General features: G+C 40.4%; 1 protein-coding gene across 2 annotated transcripts in view; it reads right to left on the reverse strand.

The window, feature by feature from the left end:
• Window positions 1-641: 641 nt before the first annotated feature.
• OLFM1 (olfactomedin 1) overlaps window positions 642-17,245 on the reverse strand; it is a 59,686-nt gene continuing 43,082 nt past the window's right edge. For both annotated transcript variants that reach the window (XM_020981916.2, XM_020981915.2), the window contains exons 5-6: window positions 14,303-14,409; window positions 642-2,330 (exon numbers count right to left, since the gene is read on the reverse strand). In XM_020981916.2, the coding sequence (XP_020837575.1) occupies window positions 1,656-2,330; window positions 14,303-14,409 (782 nt within the window). In that variant the 3' untranslated portion in view covers window positions 642-1,655. The remainder of the gene's footprint in view (window positions 2,331-14,302; window positions 14,410-17,245) is intronic.

The raw sequence follows: 17,245 nt of genomic DNA on the forward strand, positions 1-17,245 counted from the left end.
TGAAAAGCTGTAAGTGATCCCCAAATGTCCTAAATAGTGACAAGGGAGAGGTTTCCAAAGGGATCTTTTCTCAGTGGCCTGGAAAGAATAATAAATGTTTGTTGATTGATTGAATGGAGGGTTATTTATGATTTTTTTTTTCTGGGAGGGACAGGGAAGAGCAATGATAATGATGATTGAAGCCCACTTTTATATCTCCACAAGGTTAAGAAAACACTCTTCTAACAATAAGTCTGCGGGGGTGGGGTAGGTAGTACAGTACAAGTATTATTGCCATCATTTTAGAGGTGAAGAAGCTGAAGCTCAGTGAGGCCAAGTAATTTGCCTGTGGTAATGTAGCAAGCAAATGACATAAACAACATTTGAACCTACGGCTTCTGATTTTAAGCTCAGACAATGATCTGAGGACCTTGTACTCTCCCCTGAGCAGAGAGAATAAAAAAGCCCAGGATTCAATGTTGCTAGGTAGACTGCTGGTGGATAGCTAGTCTAGTTTCCTTCCTTGGGGCTGGGGTGAGCTTTTCCCAAAGCCCCACATAACCTTTTTGTCAGGAAAACAGTGGCAACCAATTTCATACCAATTCTGAAGAATGGATCACTTTCAAATCCCTCCCCTCAGTAATTACAACAAGGAAAACCAGAACATCTCCTAATATTTTATTGTTTCTTAGTTAACTATGGGTAGTACAAAGCTTTCCTCTTTTAGAAAAAAATGTAGCTGCTTCCTTCATACTGTCGCACTCTCAAAACTTCTTCCTAGAAACTCCAGGTTTCTGAAAGCCTCTCTCATCAATGGCTATGCTTTTTAGATACTGTAACAAGGAAAGAATCATTTCTTTTGATTATTATCAACATGAACTCAGTTAATTGTGTATAAGGGTAAACACTGATTTTTTTTTCTTTTTAGAAACAAAACCATCATTTATTAACCCAAACTACAGCATCGCATTTACAACATTCATTGCATAAACTGAACAGACAAAGTTGCCACCTCTGGTAAGTAACAGACATACATTATACAATATATTTGCTGAATACATAATTTCAAACAATATGGGTACAACAACTGTTCAGAATACATACTCCAACCATTGGGTTTAATAAGTACTAAGACAAAGATCCAGGAGCTACCTTGGGTCCCAGCACAGTTAATCTAAGAGACAAAAACACAGTCGAGAGACAGTAGCTGCAATGGAATGCAAGGAAAACTAACCCATGTTAGTCTCGCCAGACACCTAGTTTGGCCCCTGGGGTTCTCTCTCACTTAGACACAAAAATCACATCCATCAAAGTTGACCATGATCTAAGAAAAAGTCCATGCAATCCAGACAGAAGGACTGTTCTCCAAAGAGAGTTATCCAACAGTCATTGCCTGCCAACAGTATAAGAGTTGGCTAGAAGGGCACAAGGGAGACGGGGAAACATTTTGACCGCAGTTCCAGCTGCAAATGTGTGGTTTTCTTCTGAAGTCTGTGGCAGGCCCATATTCTAGAAACACAGAGGTAACGTTCACCACTCTAACATCATATTAATCCACATTGCTGATGATTCTTTAAAATTATTATTACTTATTAATTATAATTATTTTGGCAGTTGTTTGATAGGAGTTTTCTTGTGGGTTAGGACTTTGCCCCGAAACTAATGATCTGAGGGCCCTACAACTCATCAGACCGGATGACATGGAAGAGGGTGACATTGTAAAGGGTCTGATGCCCGTTGTTCCAGGCATAAAGGGCCCTGTCTTTTGGGTTGTAATCCAACATGGAAATATGTGAGTATTTGTTCTGGAATGGGATGTCAATATATTCATAGGTTGAGGCATTGGTCTGGTATGCATAGTGGACCTTGGTGCCTCCTGAGTAGCCATTGGTGACGTAAAGGGTGCCACAGATAATGAAGGCCTCGCCAGCACTGCGCTTTGGGTAGCTGGTATTCCATGTCTGGAGGATCTGCAGGGTGTTGGGGTCCAACTTGCTGATCACTATGTTCCCCGCATTCTGGTTGGTGGCATAGACGGCCCATAGTCCATTCTCGTCCACCATGAGATCAATGTCTGAATGTCCTCCCCAGGCATAATGGTACATGTTGTTGTAGCCAGCATAATCCAGGCTTCGGGTCTTGAGGATTAATTCTGTTTTCAGGTCAAACCTGATGATGATGTGACTTTGGAATTTATTGAAATAAATAGACCCATTGTAGACCACCTGCCCTGTCCCTGACCAAGGGTGAGGGAGGCGGTGGGAGGTGAAATTGTCTGTATTCATAAAATCAATCATGGATTTGTACTCTCGGACAAACCGATTGTTGTGATAGCCATCCATGTACCAAACCTGGGTGAATAATAGACACCATTAGCATGACAAGAGACAAAGAGGACACACGAACACAAACACTGAGAATAGATTTCCTCCCCAAGCAGGAGCTTGAGAAGTTGATTTAGAAATTAGACAACCAAATATTACCAGGAAATGGAACAGGGAGAGTATAATTGAGACTAAATGACTTGATGGTACTTCCTTCAATTTCATGTCAATCTTCTCCAATGAAATAAGAGTGAAAACCTCCATGATGTGGTATCCAAAGGGCTTTCTGGGTTTATTCTCTTCCACACCCACTCTGTTCTAATTGAATTGGTCTGCTAGCTGTTTCCCTTTTATCACATTCCATCTTTTGTCTCTCTGCCTTGTTTGTCTTTTTATGGTTCTCTGTGTCTGGGATGTCCTCCCTTCTCTTCCCTACCACCCAGAATCCCTAGCTTCCTTCAAATCACAGCTCATGTACTATCTTCTATGCAAGGCTTTTCTGGATCCCCTCAGGCCCAATTAGTGTGCTCTTCTTGAAATTACCTTATGAAACTCGGTATGAACATTGTATTTATTTTTCTCTATATAGGTTCTACCTCCCTACTCTCAACCCCAGAAGAATATCAGCTCCCTCAAGGGCAGGGGCTATCTCATTCTGACATCCCCAGAGCCGAATACTTTGTCTTGTACATAGTGGATAATTGAGTGGAATGAATCCTCCTAAGCTAACTCATAGTGAACCTTCTGGTTTGGAAAAGCCAGAAACACAAGAGAATAGTTCACTGGTCAACAATCAGACTTGGGCGCATTTTCATATAGGTAACCTATGTAATTCACATAGACAAAGAGTTAAAAAGAAATTCAAAGCAGCTCAAAAAAGCAGAATTGTGAGATTTCATATATATATGTATGTATACATACATATGTGTATTTGTAATATATGTTCATATTCTATATATCACTGGTAGGGTAATGATCCAATACATTTGGGATCTGAAACCTAAAACCCATTTGACAATGAAGAAAATTAAAAACACAGCCCAGGCTCAGGTTAATCACTTCCTGGCAGCTGCATAGTTATGTGGTAACCTGTTATCAATGTCATTGGGAAGGACAATTCTGCCCTTGTTCCAACTGGGCTTTTTGTGTGGTGTCCTTTGCTTACCGCCAGCCCCATCACAGCAGTCTTTATTAAATTATGCTGTCTGCTGTGTGGAACTTCATTAATCTGGCATTTAGTATTATATGAATGCAATCATTCATTGTCACACCCAATCCATGGGAAAATTCACATCAGTAGAAAACTAAAGCTTCTTCAAAAGCTTTCAAGCTGATAGGAGCTGACCAGGATGGCAAAATTCCTGCTTTCACTTGGATTGTTGTGGAAGAGAGTTCAGATTATGGCTCTAATGCAAGTTGACTGAGAAAGTGTCTAGACTTTTTACAAAATGCTTAAGTCATTTTCAACCAATATGGGAGCAAATTACAAAGCAATGCAGTTAGGGGGAGAAAAATCTGCCAGGCTAATGGCATTCTGTGTGCATCTGTCTAGCAATAAGACAGCTGCTTTATCCATTAGGAGCTATGTTAGCTGCAGGAGAGATTAGGAATGCAGCAGCTTTCAAGTTCAGCACTGTATATATGTTAACTATTGAAAAAAAAACTACCTCAGCAGCTCCTAACCTTGTGCTAAGGACATTCATTCAGGTGCTCATAGGCAGATATGCTATAAAAAATTTTTTTTTTAATTAACATTTTTCCTGGGTTTGAGTCAATGGCTTTGATCACCACTGTAACAGAGACCAATCTGTGGCCCCTTTAGCATTTGCAGTAATGGGTAATGCTCTGAAGATTGTATTAAGCAAAATCTGCAGAGCGCAAATTTCATTTTTGTCCCTTGTGACCTTGCAAAATGTGAAAAGATGTGAAAATGGCTTGGTTCCAAGTCCTGGCATTTCTCTTGCTTATGCCACTTCACCTTGCCTGTAGACTTAAGTCCCACCCTGGACCCTAGAGGTAATATATGCCTCTATTGCTTGCCACTAGACTCCTCTGACTTCCTGCTAGGGTCCACTTCTGGTATCTGCCTACATCACCAGGCATGCCCACGTGAAACCGTCTAGTTTGTAGGGTTCCATCAGAACTCATCCGGCCTACCTATTACCCATCAAGCTCTGGTAATGACAAAAGGAAAATCAAATATGTCAGAACTTCACCACAATATCTTCTGCTTAGTATAAGTCAGTATGGAGTAGATTTTCTTGGATCCCATCCAAAATGATTTGTTACTAAAATACCCTAAATCTGGCTCTAAGGCAGTCTCATCTCTAAAGACATGCTTATCTTGGTCTCTGCCTTTACCCTGGGCACACTGTTCTCTCTCAATATATACAAATTCTTTTCATTCTTCAAGGCTCAGCTCAAATCCTACTTTCTCCATGGAGCCTTTGATTAATCAATCAGCAATCATTTATTTAGGACCTACTACATGGCAGCTTCTTTGCTGGCCTTGAGGATACAGATATCTAAGTGAGAAAGGCCCTGCTCTCAAGGAGCTTACGCTCCTTCAGCCTTAATTGAGCTCTGAGCTCCTATAGTGCATGCAATCTACCTCAAAAGCACAGTATGGCACATCATTATAGATTCCTTTGTGTTGTTCATCGTCATTTCATGTTGTACACCCTGGGTGCTCCTGGCACTCTCTCTGCACAAAACACTAGCCAAACCAGAGAAATCATTCCAGGAGGTATCTGCCAAAATAGATGGCTGTTTAGGTTTTCAGTTTTAAGGTATGTTAGGGTATTTTTTTTTAAATTTTCACAAAGAGTTTATAATCTTACCAAAGAAACATTCTACTATTTCAATCTTCCATACAGACCCCATACAGGGCTGAGCACATGGAAGACGTTCGATGAAACACCGATTTATTTTGCTTAAATTATTTATTTAAACTGTAGGGAACACTGCAGTACAGGCCCCAAGGCCAAGGGACTGATGAGCCTATCTTGAATTTCCATAGGGGCAGCTAGGTGGCACAGTAGATAGAACACTGGGCCTGAAGTTAGGAAGTCCTGAGTTCAAATTCAGCTTCCTATACCTACAAAATGATATGACTCTGGATATATCACTTCACTTCTGCATTCATTAGTTTCCTTAACTGTAAAATGGAGATCATAATAGCACCTCCCTTACAAGGTGTTATGAGGATAAAATGAGATAATATTTGTAAAGCACTTAGAACAGTGCCTGGCACATAGTAGGTGCTTAATAAATGCTTATTCTCTTTCCCCTTCTTATACATAAATAGATCTGTGACAGTGACATCCTTGTAAAGCAAGCTTATGGCTCAGGATGGAGGGATGCCACAGGGTTCATGGAATGGGAGCCAGGAGGGTCTTTAGAAATCCCTCTCTTTAATAAATTTGGAAATTAAGGCTTGAATAGGGCAAGGGGCTTACCCAGGGTCATCCAATGCATTAATGAGAACTCAGGGACTGAAAGCCAGGTCTCACCTCCACAGTGTATCTAGGCTAGTGTGAAGAATGTGGTTTTACCATCACAATAACCAGGCAGGGCAAATGCCAGGAAACAACTGAGATGACCCAAGATGGGATCAGAATATGCAAGAGACTGGTGTTCTTGTGCTAGGCTCAGAGGAATCACAATGTGTCAGAGAATGGTTTCAGTTTTACGTGTTCTTCCAGTCACCGCTGGGTGATTGAAATTCATTGAATAGTTATACTCCTGGAGCCTCACAGTCAAGGATACCCATCCCTTCCATATAGGTTGATTTCATTAATCCTCACACCTTCTCAATGGAGTGGAAAGGGATAATTTTTTTCCAAAATCAAGTGACCTACCCAAGGTCACTCAGTTAACAGGTAAAATGAGACTTAAATCCAGTGGTTTGACATCCATCCCCAGGTTCTTGGCTAGATATCCAGTTACCATCAGATACATACATGGACACCATTCAAGAAGCGAATGCCACTTGCTCAGACTTAGCCCCAAAATGACCCAAAACTCCTTTAAATGCTATATCTCAAGCCAAGAACAGTAACATCCTCATAGGCTCGTATGACACCTTGGATGATAGAAGGGCTAAATCTGGCTTGGTTACATGCCTTCAACCACTTGCCCTTCACCCACTTATACTCTCAAAAAGCACAGAAGGCAGTGTAATGTTGGGGGAATGTAAACAAGGCATTTTGCTCGTGAATATCAGGCATATGGATAGCATATTCATAGTCATATTCATCGGAACACATCTGCACTGAATATGAGTAAAATGACTCAAACCTCGGATTAGTCATCATTACACAGAACACTGATGGATTTTGTTTCTTTTTTTAAAGACAAGCCAGCATTTGGAAAGAAGAGAAGGCTTGACCTTCCCTGGTCCAAAAATCCCAAGAAAAGCTATTATCTTTGTGTTGGAGGCCACACGCAGAAGCTGGCCCAAATACGGAAACGTGCTAATCCTCACTAAGGCATGCCTGCTTAAGTCGGGCAGGACGGTACCTGCCTAAACTCAGGAGAACCATTAGAGGGTCAAAGAGCGTAAAAACATTCGAAAGAGGACAATTAGTAGTTCAAATGTCAAACTGAGTTACAGTAAGTGTAACAAACAAAATAATGAACCTATTATGAAGCACCATTTGAGCCAGGAGAACTTTGCTTGGATGATCCAAAAAGGCAGAGAAAGAAAGGCCTTGGAACCAGTTGGGTTGCAGGGGAGTGGGGGTAGGGTGGGGAAGGATGTTTATTATGCTTCGTTCAAGTGAGAACTCGTAAATGGCCTTAGTGGTTCCAAGCGTCCCTGAATGCTTCTCAGATTTGAGCTAGAGCCATGTGATCATTCCGAGGGAATGACAACTAGATGGCACAGTGCACAGAATGCCAGACTTGGAATCAAGAAGACTTGAGTTTGATTCTGGCTTCAGACACTAACTAGTTGTATGACCCTGAGTGAGTTACCTAAGCTGTCTCAGTCCCAGTTTCCCCATCTGTAAAATGGGATAATAATAGTATCTGTTTCACAAGGTCCTTGTAAGGATTAAATGAGATCTCACATACAAAGAGTTTTACAAATCTTAAAATGCTATACAAATGCTAACTACTATTATACATGAAATAGTAGATAGAGTGTTACACCTGAAGTCAGGAAGACCTGAGTTCAAATCTGGCCTCAGATATTTACTAGCTGTGTGACATTTGGCAAGTCACTTTAACATCCATCTACCACAATCTCCTCATATGTAAAATGGGAAGAAATAATAACAGCATCTATCTCTGGGGCTTGTTATGAGGATAAAACGATATGCTATTTGTAAAACATTTTGCAAACTTTAGAGTGCTATATAAATATTAGCTCTTATTATTAATTACCAGAGTTCCAAGTAAGGCCTTAAGATTGATCAAGAGGGCAGATCAAGAGGTAGGTAAATCTGCAACAATGACAGCCTTGCAAAGCATGCCCAGGGTTCAGGATAGAGGGGTCACACAGGGTTCATGGAGTATGAACCAGAAAGAACCTTAATGGTCATTTAGTTCAACCCTTCTATTTGACAAGCATAGAAATCAATGCTCAACGACAGTAAATGACTTACCCAAGGTCGTCCAGTGAGTTAGTGACAACTTTAGCACTGGTAGAGAGCTCTTTTCCCTCCACATTAGGTGTGCTTTTCACTATCCTACAGATCATTCAGGTACATCACACTAAACAAGGTTCATCCTTATCTCTACTGTCACTCTTGCAACATAGAACAAGCATGACAATCCATGTCATTTACATGGACAACCGAGGATTTTCAGTAGGTACTTTTGTCTTCATTCCCATAATGATAATGGGCAGTCTGGGAGTAGTGGTGCATAGGTTATTTGTTTCTCCCTAAGAACCTATGATGTTCACTAGCCATATCGCCCAACGGAGCTACCTCCAGTTTTAGTCAAAAACAAAATCCCCCAAAATATCAACCCCAGATGAAGACTTTTTCACACATCCCTTATGGGCCATAGTAACAGCAATTCTACTCCCTAACTGCTTTCCCATCTCTGATTCAATACTTCTATATGGGTCCATATGGGATGCTAGAATAAGGCTAAAGGGTACTATCTAAGCATACTTAATTATAATTTCAGCTAGCCCCATGTCAATCAATTGCCTATGACAATATTCACCATCATTGTGACTTCCTTGACCAAAACATCCCTCCATGGGCACTCACTTCCCTAAATCTGTTGTCTTCCCCTACCAGGATATAAATTCACTGAGGTCAGGGATTGTCTTGCTTTGTGCATTTATATCTGCAGTGTTTAGCAAAGTACTTGGCATATAGCAAGAACTTAATAAATGCCATTCATTCACTCATTCACAACCATATTGTTTTCCTTTGATTTGCCAATGATAGAAGGATATTCTATCACTGAGGTTGAAAGAGGAAGCCAAAAGAGAAGGAAATCCATACTCCCACCCTCTCCACTCAAATAAGAATTTCCTCTTTTTCATTTCATTATTTCAAATGAAGACTCAATAAGTCTCTATTAAAAATCAAAAGCCACCTTCTCTTCGTACAGAAAACTAGTCTTTATATATCTCCAATTGTATTAAAGTTCCATATGGTCTGGCTGACTGAGAAAAGTGTTTTTTCCTTTTAATTTTTCTTCTAATTGTCACTATTTTCTTTATCTGCTTTTCAATTAAAAGGGAGTATCTTAAGCTAAGGTCAGAAAGAAGAGATATAGGCATCTGTTGCTGTTTGATTCTGGCCACATTTGATGAAGTCCATAAGAGATGCAGAGAAAGATGCTATTTAAAAGACTTTCCTAAGTAACTGGTGGATTGGGTTTGACTCACTTTTGATTAAGCAAACTCTTGTCATATATTGTCCTTGTGGTTCAGTAGTTAACAATGAGGAAGCTCTGCTGTTTAGAAAATGTATCTAGGTAACAGATCTAGAGCTAGAAATTATCTTAGAGACAACTGAGGCCCAGAGAGGTTAAGTGCTTTACCTAAAATAATATAAGTAGTAAGTGGAAGAATTGGAATTTTATCTTAGGTCCTTTGACTTCAAGTTTGGGGGCTTCTTCTATGGCACCATGAGAAAGACTTCAACTGAATGGAGTGAGAGAGAAAGCAAAATTCTCACAGTCTTCTCCACAGGTTAGGTTGGGAAAGTCTATAGTCCAATAGTCTCGTTAGACTACTTGTTAAAGGAAGGGAAGAAAAATATGACACAAGAAGATCTCTCTAATCACAGATTGAGATTGTAAGAGAATAGCCTATTAGAGAAATATGTAGTTGTTACATGATCCTTACAAAAGTTCAGATAATCCAAATAAGCCTAAGGAATACTTTAAAAGTTTTTAAATGGGAAATTCTGTCCCTTATTTACTGCAAGATGTTATACTGTTTCTAGTAATCCCACCCCACTCTTCAAAAATAAACATCCTGGTTTCATCACTTCCTATAAGTAATGAGTTCTGAACTCCACAGTGTCTGGTGGGGGGGCAGGGCAGGGAGAAAGACTAAAACAATTTATGGGAAGCTATGATGAGTACTCAGGAAGCTATCATCAGTGCTGAGAGTACTTAGAGTCAAATCAGAAAATGGAAGAAAGACAACCCATGAAGAAAAACTAGGGAAATGGGGAGAAATAGCAGGGAGGCAGATTGTCTCAACAGGGGAAAGAATTCCTAAAACAAAATTAGAGCTGCCCTCCAATGGAACAGATTTACCTTATTAAGTCAGGAACTCCCTGTTACTGGAAGTATTCAATAAGAGGCTAGATAAAGACCTATCAAGGATGCTCCAGTGGGTAGGGATCCTTATTCTGGGATAGGAAGTCAAACTGGATGACCTCTAAGGTCTCTTCCCACTATGAGATTCTATGATCTAGTGTGTGAAGAACTGTAGCATAAAAACAACTTGTTTTAATGGCTAAAGACTAAAGCAACATTATGAAGGTCTAGAAGCTAGCTGAACTCAGAAATGCTTTTAGGATTCAAACACTTCCAGTTTCAAGATTTTACTGCCACAAGGCCAAATCAGAGGCAAGAAATGAACAAGTTCCTCTGCAGGCTAGGTGTATTCAACCTTTGCATGCAAACCACTTTGCTTAGCTCCCTCCTCCCCTTGGACAAAAGTCTTAGTAAAGCACCAGCTGATTCCACTTAGTCAGTCCACCCTCCCTTTAATCTGTTTGTTTATGACAAAGTCTCAGCAGATGCCTGAAGTTGCGTTCCATTCCATCACACCCTAGAACCTAGATTGATTTTCAGCTAGTTATTGGTCTCCTGCATTTTCATGATCAAAATTGGATGGGAAAAACTGAAAAGATTAAAGCAAAACAGAACAGGAACAAACATGTCTCTCTAGGTGGTAGGTAATTGTTCCAGGTCGATAGAGTGGGCCTGTTGATTTTGTCAAATGACAGAATATGAGATATCCATGTGACTGCTGGGCAAATCAAGAATAATTACCCCAAACCCAGTACTATCTTTTATTTAACAAAAAGTAAAGCAGTAGGGAATGGTTAATTCACGAATACCTCAAACCAACTATTAATGGCCACTCATGGTTTTTAGTTGGTTCCAAGAATGAGGTAAAGGCATTTAGTCAACTCCCTCTACTTTTGCAGGGGATACTTCAATCCAAGAACTTCTCTGTGACGGCTATGAAGTCATCATGTGGATGTTCAATATCTAATTCTCAAATGAATCCATCACCTTGACAGATTTCTTTTGTAAGACTTTACATTTTTGGTTCTAAGCAAAGGTGTGTGACTTGTAGTAACTTCCTCATATGTAGTATGAGGAACTAAGATAATCTGATCAGTGCTCTCATGCTGTTAGAATGCACAAAAAATATATGGAGTTTGAAATACATATCAGCCAAAAACCCAAGGCATATTTTCAATAAAAACTATGCAATCCATACATAATTGCAGACATCAGCCCATCTTTTCTTTTGCTAAATTGATTTCTATTCATCAGTGGATGAATCTCCTCACTTTATTATTTTTCATTCCATCCCAAGGATCTCAGCTCCCCCTAGAGATGCCCCTATTCTAGATATTTGTTGACTCAACCTATTAAACATCATGCTCCTCCACACTGCTAATAACTTAGGCATTGGTGGGGTCTAAATACTGTCCAGAGATAATGGAATCATTGATTTAAAGCTAAAATAAACCTGAGAGATTTGAAACTTCATTTTAACGATGAAGAAATTGAGGCCCAAAGAGGTTAAATGACCTTCCCGAGGTCACACAGATAGTAAGTAGCAGGATTGGAATTTAGTCCTCTGAATCCAAATTTACTACTTTTTCCACTGTACCATGCAAGAGGCCCAATCTACTAGTAATAATTTACACTTAAGAATGCTTTAGATGAAATTAATCTAAAAGAAAGGGCTACAAAATGGGAGTGACAATTTAATCTGACTCCAGAATAATTGAATACACATGTTTCTTTCTGGAGAGAACAGATGTCATGGTTTTCCACAAAGGATGTACACTCCAGGAAGGCAGGGACCATTTCATTTTTGTCTTTGTATTCCCAGCACCTAGCACAATGCCTGGCACACAGTAAGAGATGTTTTGAATCAATTTTCATAACAGTGTGGTGAATATTTAGGTTCCCGTTTTTGTGTATAGTTAAGATCACTGAAGCTGTTCTTTTTCATGGAAGTTATGAAATCAAGAGAAATGCAACATACTTCTAGGAAAACATGTTAACTACTGATTCCTCATCCATCCTCTTCCATAAAGGAGAAACTGCTAGAATGTTATCACATCATTCCTTATGCCACCAACTCTAAATAATGAAAACCATGAATGATAGCTAAGCAGATATAGATAAGACAGAGCAATAGCATATCATGGGCATGCCATTATGGGGTCCTAGGATCCATTTGTATCCACTAAGATCTTTCAGAGAGGACCTAGTCTATCCAGAAATGCAAGCAGCTTCTTGTCCACTCACTTAAGAGTAATAATGATATGAGTTGTCCATTTCCTCAATTTCTTCATGAGCCCCACAGAGAAAAGATAACCTGGTTAAGGAATTTCACCAGTCTGGTGAATTATTTGTGCTTATTAGATTAACCCATTGAACAGAGTTGTTAGAGCCATGGCCATGTTTCACGTCCCAAATAGTTCATGAAATTCATAGAGAGCTACAGGCATTAAACTTGTTATATAAGAAGTTTTCGTTTTAAATGATAATGACTGTGCATGAATTCCAGAGGGTGATAGCAGACAAATGGCACTTTAAAAGATCACAAAAGAAGCAATTGTGGACAGGTAAAAAGCAGGGGGAAGAAATGGCCAAGAGAAAGACTATAAAAAGATGTTTGCAAAATGTCTACCATCGCCATTATGTGGGCTAATTGGTGAAATACACTATTCACCATCCATTCTTAGTCAACAATCCTTCATCTCATCCATTCCCAAAGGAGCCCCAAACAAATAAGCAAGGGGCCAGCCAATCAAGACAAACATGGAATTTGTTTCTTCTCCCTTTTCGAGTTTTTCTCTAGGGGGAAAAAGCTGTACAGAAAAGAGCAATATCTTTTCTAAGTAAAAAGGAACATGAATTTCTATCCAACTATGAGAGGAATAACAAATGAAGGACAAATGAGATGTCATTAAAACAGAAAGTCTAATGCATCTTTTCCCCTCAAGTTAAAAATGGAAGAAAAAGGTCTTACTAGGGGGTAGATTTTGACCTAGAAAAGAAGGGCCCTAAAGGTGAACCCACTAAGACAGAGCCATGCCAGGAGAAGGAAGCTACAGGAAGATAAGTCCATTCCAGAGAGACTTTGTAGAACGTGTCCTTTTATTTGTGACAGGCTCACCTCTTTGCTGGACAGGAACCAGGGTTCTTTGCTCTCTCCAGGGGTCCAAATTAACTACGATCTCTGAGGTGTTATTGGAAGCTGCCTGAAAGATGTTTTTTGGTCTATTCACTTCGATCTCAAGCTGGTCAATTAAGTTTATAATGGACAAGACTTTCAGAGACCATTTAACTCTATATTCTTCAAGTTCTCTTACCCTATAACCATCCTATGATTCACCCATTCACTCATGTTCCCTCATAACCTTTTCACTCCCTCCCACCATCACCCTCTGACAAAAATCTCCAAGTTTGGGAAATTTGCTTGCTTTCTAAAAGAGTAACAGTAACATATGTCTGTTTCCTTCACCTTAGAAATGAACATGAGTGTTCTATCCATATATCTAAAGCTGGGACAGTTGGATAGAGAAAAAGAAAATGATGAGGGGGAGGACAAGGTGTTTATAGGGAGCTAAAAGTGTCTAGAGAGAAAGGAGGGGCCATGTTGATAGCTTGCTTATGGAATTATCCCCAGCTAGATGGTTCCCATCTTTACAACTGTACTGGCATTTTCCTACCAACATACAGCTCTGGAAATGCTAATCTAGTCTTTCTTCCACCTCTAGGCTATACTTAGCTCAAGCTATTACAGTTGGCTATCTTTTCCTTAAAAGTGGCCTGAGATAAGGAAATTACAAATTCTACTAGATCCCATGGCCTTGGGTCTTTTTTCTTAGCTAGTCAGTTGTTCTAAACCTCATTCCTTCTTAGTTGATTCCTACCCAAGCCATTTTGGCAAATAGCTTTCTCTGGCTGACCATTACAGACTCACACTAGGAGGAAAGACTAGTGTTCCTATTAAAGTGACCCAGAACAACATTTTAGTTAATAGTAAGTATCCTTTCCATGACCATATAGAACTACTCTTTTCAGAGGCCTCCACGGAGCTGTTTATCGAATTCTCATTAAATTGAATTTGCTTTCAAAGTGGACATAAACATAATAACTAGACTCAAGTGCTAGGAATTTGGAGCTTGAGGGAGTTTTATCAGTTTCAAAGATCACAAATTGTACAAGATCATACCTATAAACCTTAGCCAGCTCTGTTTTCATAGCCTCAAGATGGGATAATGAAGTGATGTGGGGAGAGAGAATAAACTTACCCTGTTATCACCTTCTGGTGCAAGTGGGTCTGTCATCCAGGATCCAAACCTTGATCCCGAGGTTTTTATGGTCACTGGGTCGCTGATCCCTGTTAATTTGCCACAAGCTGCAAAATAGTGTAATGCAGAGGAACAAGGTGAATTAGCAACTGGGGGCAAATGGCCTCACTCAAAGTCAATTTAACAATTGGGATGTTCCCATAATAGCATGCACTGTCAAGGGTGGAAGGAGGTGGAAAGAGCATTCCTTTCTCTCAGAGGTGGGAGAGGGAAGCTCTGCTTTCATTCCCTGCCATTAATCTGTGAATGGCTGCTGAACATTTGTTCATGCCCTTGTTTTTAATGGCAACATCCCTTATCATAGTGGCCCAGAGAAACCATACCCTCCCCAAACCAGAAGTGCTGCATTACCAGCAGAATAGTAAATGAAGCCAGATGCTGCTCAAGGGCAGTCATCTTGGTATAGAAAAGAGGTAGCTGCATATGAGTCTTCTGGAAGCCGACTGCATCCATGCCAAGCTGCTTTACATAGAAGAAGAAGGGTTGAGATGCTCATTTCAACACCATTTGGGTTTAAAACAAAGGATAAAGAAGCAAATCTTCCCCACCAAGAGCAATGATTCCCTTACATACACACACACACACACACACACACACACACACACACACACACACATACACATGCACGCACCCCATGGACCAGTTGTTTCATTAAGTTAGGGCACATTACTCTTTAAATATTCTTATCAATTAAAATCACCTAGTGAGAAGAGGCTGTGACTACATGGACATGCCTGCAATGCTATTCCTGGCATTAAGTGGGGGAGGGGGAGGGAACAAGAGGAGGCACTGTCTGAAACATAAGACTGGAGTCTGGAGAACTGCTGTGTCTATTCCAGGCTGTGCTGTGGGACCTCAGAGTGCTCACTCAAACTCTGCTTTGCCCTTAACCTCCAGGTTAAGCGTAAAATAGCCTTCCTGGGATCATGAAGCTCAGCTAGGAAAAAAAAATGGGATGAAGGTACCATTGGTGTCCAAAGGGTCCATGGAGCTGTTTATTGCATTCTTGTTAAGTTAAGCTTGCTTTCTGGGGCAGCTAGGTGGCGCAGTGGACAGAGCACCAGCCCTGGAGTCAGGAGGACCTGAGTTCAAATCTGGCCTCACACCAAACACTTGACACTAGCTGTGTGACCCTGGGCAAGTCACTTAACTCCAATGGCCTAAGGGGGAAAAAATCTTGCTTTCAAAGTGGACACAATAACTAGACTCAAGTAATAAGAATTTGGAGCTTGCTGGGTGGGGAGGAGTATTTCATCAGTTCAACAAAAAAATCACAAATTATACAAGGTTGGACCTGTAAACCTTAGCAAGCTCTGCTTTCATAATCCCAAGATAGCATAAGGAAGCGAGATAGAGAGAAAGAATAAACTTACCTCGTCCATGCCACCATGGCACCATGGACAAAGGCAGCAGGGGCTGCCAGCACTAATTGAAAACCAGCCATTAATTTAATGACACATTTGGTAAAATTAAACAACAGTAACAATAATAATAACAACAACTAAACCCCACCTTGATTTACAGAGCCAGAAGGGATGTTAGAATACAGAATGGCAGAATTGGTGGGATGTTACAATGTAGAAAGGTCAAGACACTGAATTTAGAACCAGAAAGCACCTTAGAGACCACCTAGTCTAGTCTCATAATTTAACAGAGAGGGAAATGGAGACTCAGAGGAGGAAAATGACTTTCCAAGATCACGTAGCGGATTACTTGAAAACTAAGTTTAGTAGCTAGGACCCTGACCATGAAAGTCAAGGCCTCTATGTATTTTACACAACCATATTTCCTACCTTATAGAGTTCTATTCAGATGTCACCTTTTGAATGGGAAGATTCCATGGAAATCTCTCTAATTGGGAATGACCTCCCCTTCTTGGACCTCATAGAGAAAGCACTTTCTTTGGGTGATCTCTGATGCACTTACGTATGATGTGCAATATCACATGATAGCTATATTGGTGCTGTATCCCTCTAGTAGACTGAAGCTTCATTCAGGGAAACAGCATGACACAGAGGAAAGAAAGCTAGGCTTAGAATCAGAAAATGACTGGGTTCAAATCCTGCCCCTAACAGGGATGGGCACAATGGATTCCATCTCTGTAAGTCTCAGCTTCCTCAATTGCACAATAAGGATGACAAAAGCTGCAGTACCAGCTCACAGATTTTTTGTGAGGATCAAACACAATATTATCAAAGGAAGAAAGGAAACAAGCATTTGTTAAGCACTCACCATGTGCTACACATGCCCTAAGTGCCTTACAAATAGTATTTCATCTGACTCTCACAACTGTGGAGGAAACTGAGGCAGGCAGAAGGCTAAATTCCTCGACCAAGTTTCTCATGTTGAATTTGAATTCAGATCTCCTAGACTCCAGGCTCCACACTCTATCCACTTCGCTGTTAAAGACTGCAAATTTTTAACAGCCATATACATGTCAGCTGTAATTAGTTAGTTGGATCTTGCATCGTCCCCAGTGCCTAGTACAGGCCTCTGTATTCTGTAGGCACTCAATAGATGTATGTTAAATAAACGAATGAATGCCTTGTAGTGTTCAACATGGCTTCTGTTTTTCTATCGCTAGATCACAGATACGTTAGGTGGTCACAGACCTGGTAGGAGGTCATATGATACCATTCTGCAATAAAATTCTCTTCAGCCACATGCTCTCAAATGCAAACTCATCTGGAGGACAAAGGGGTATAGGTTTAATAGGCTGTTTCTGGAGAGTCTCCTTTGTTTTCCAGAGTCCTAGGGCACTAGATTTAGAGCTGCAAGAGACATCAGAGGTCTTCTAGTGTAACCCTGCCCCCCTCCAACATTTTACAAACATCTTGCTTTGATAAAATGGGTTAATTCAGAACTCTCTGGCTGTTCTTACCA

The sequence above is a fragment of the Phascolarctos cinereus genome, unplaced genomic scaffold, assembly GCF_003287225.1.
Source record: "Phascolarctos cinereus isolate Bilbo 61053 unplaced genomic scaffold, phaCin_HiC Scaffold_2;HRSCAF=192, whole genome shotgun sequence".
Lineage (NCBI taxonomy): Eukaryota > Metazoa > Chordata > Mammalia > Diprotodontia > Phascolarctidae > Phascolarctos > Phascolarctos cinereus.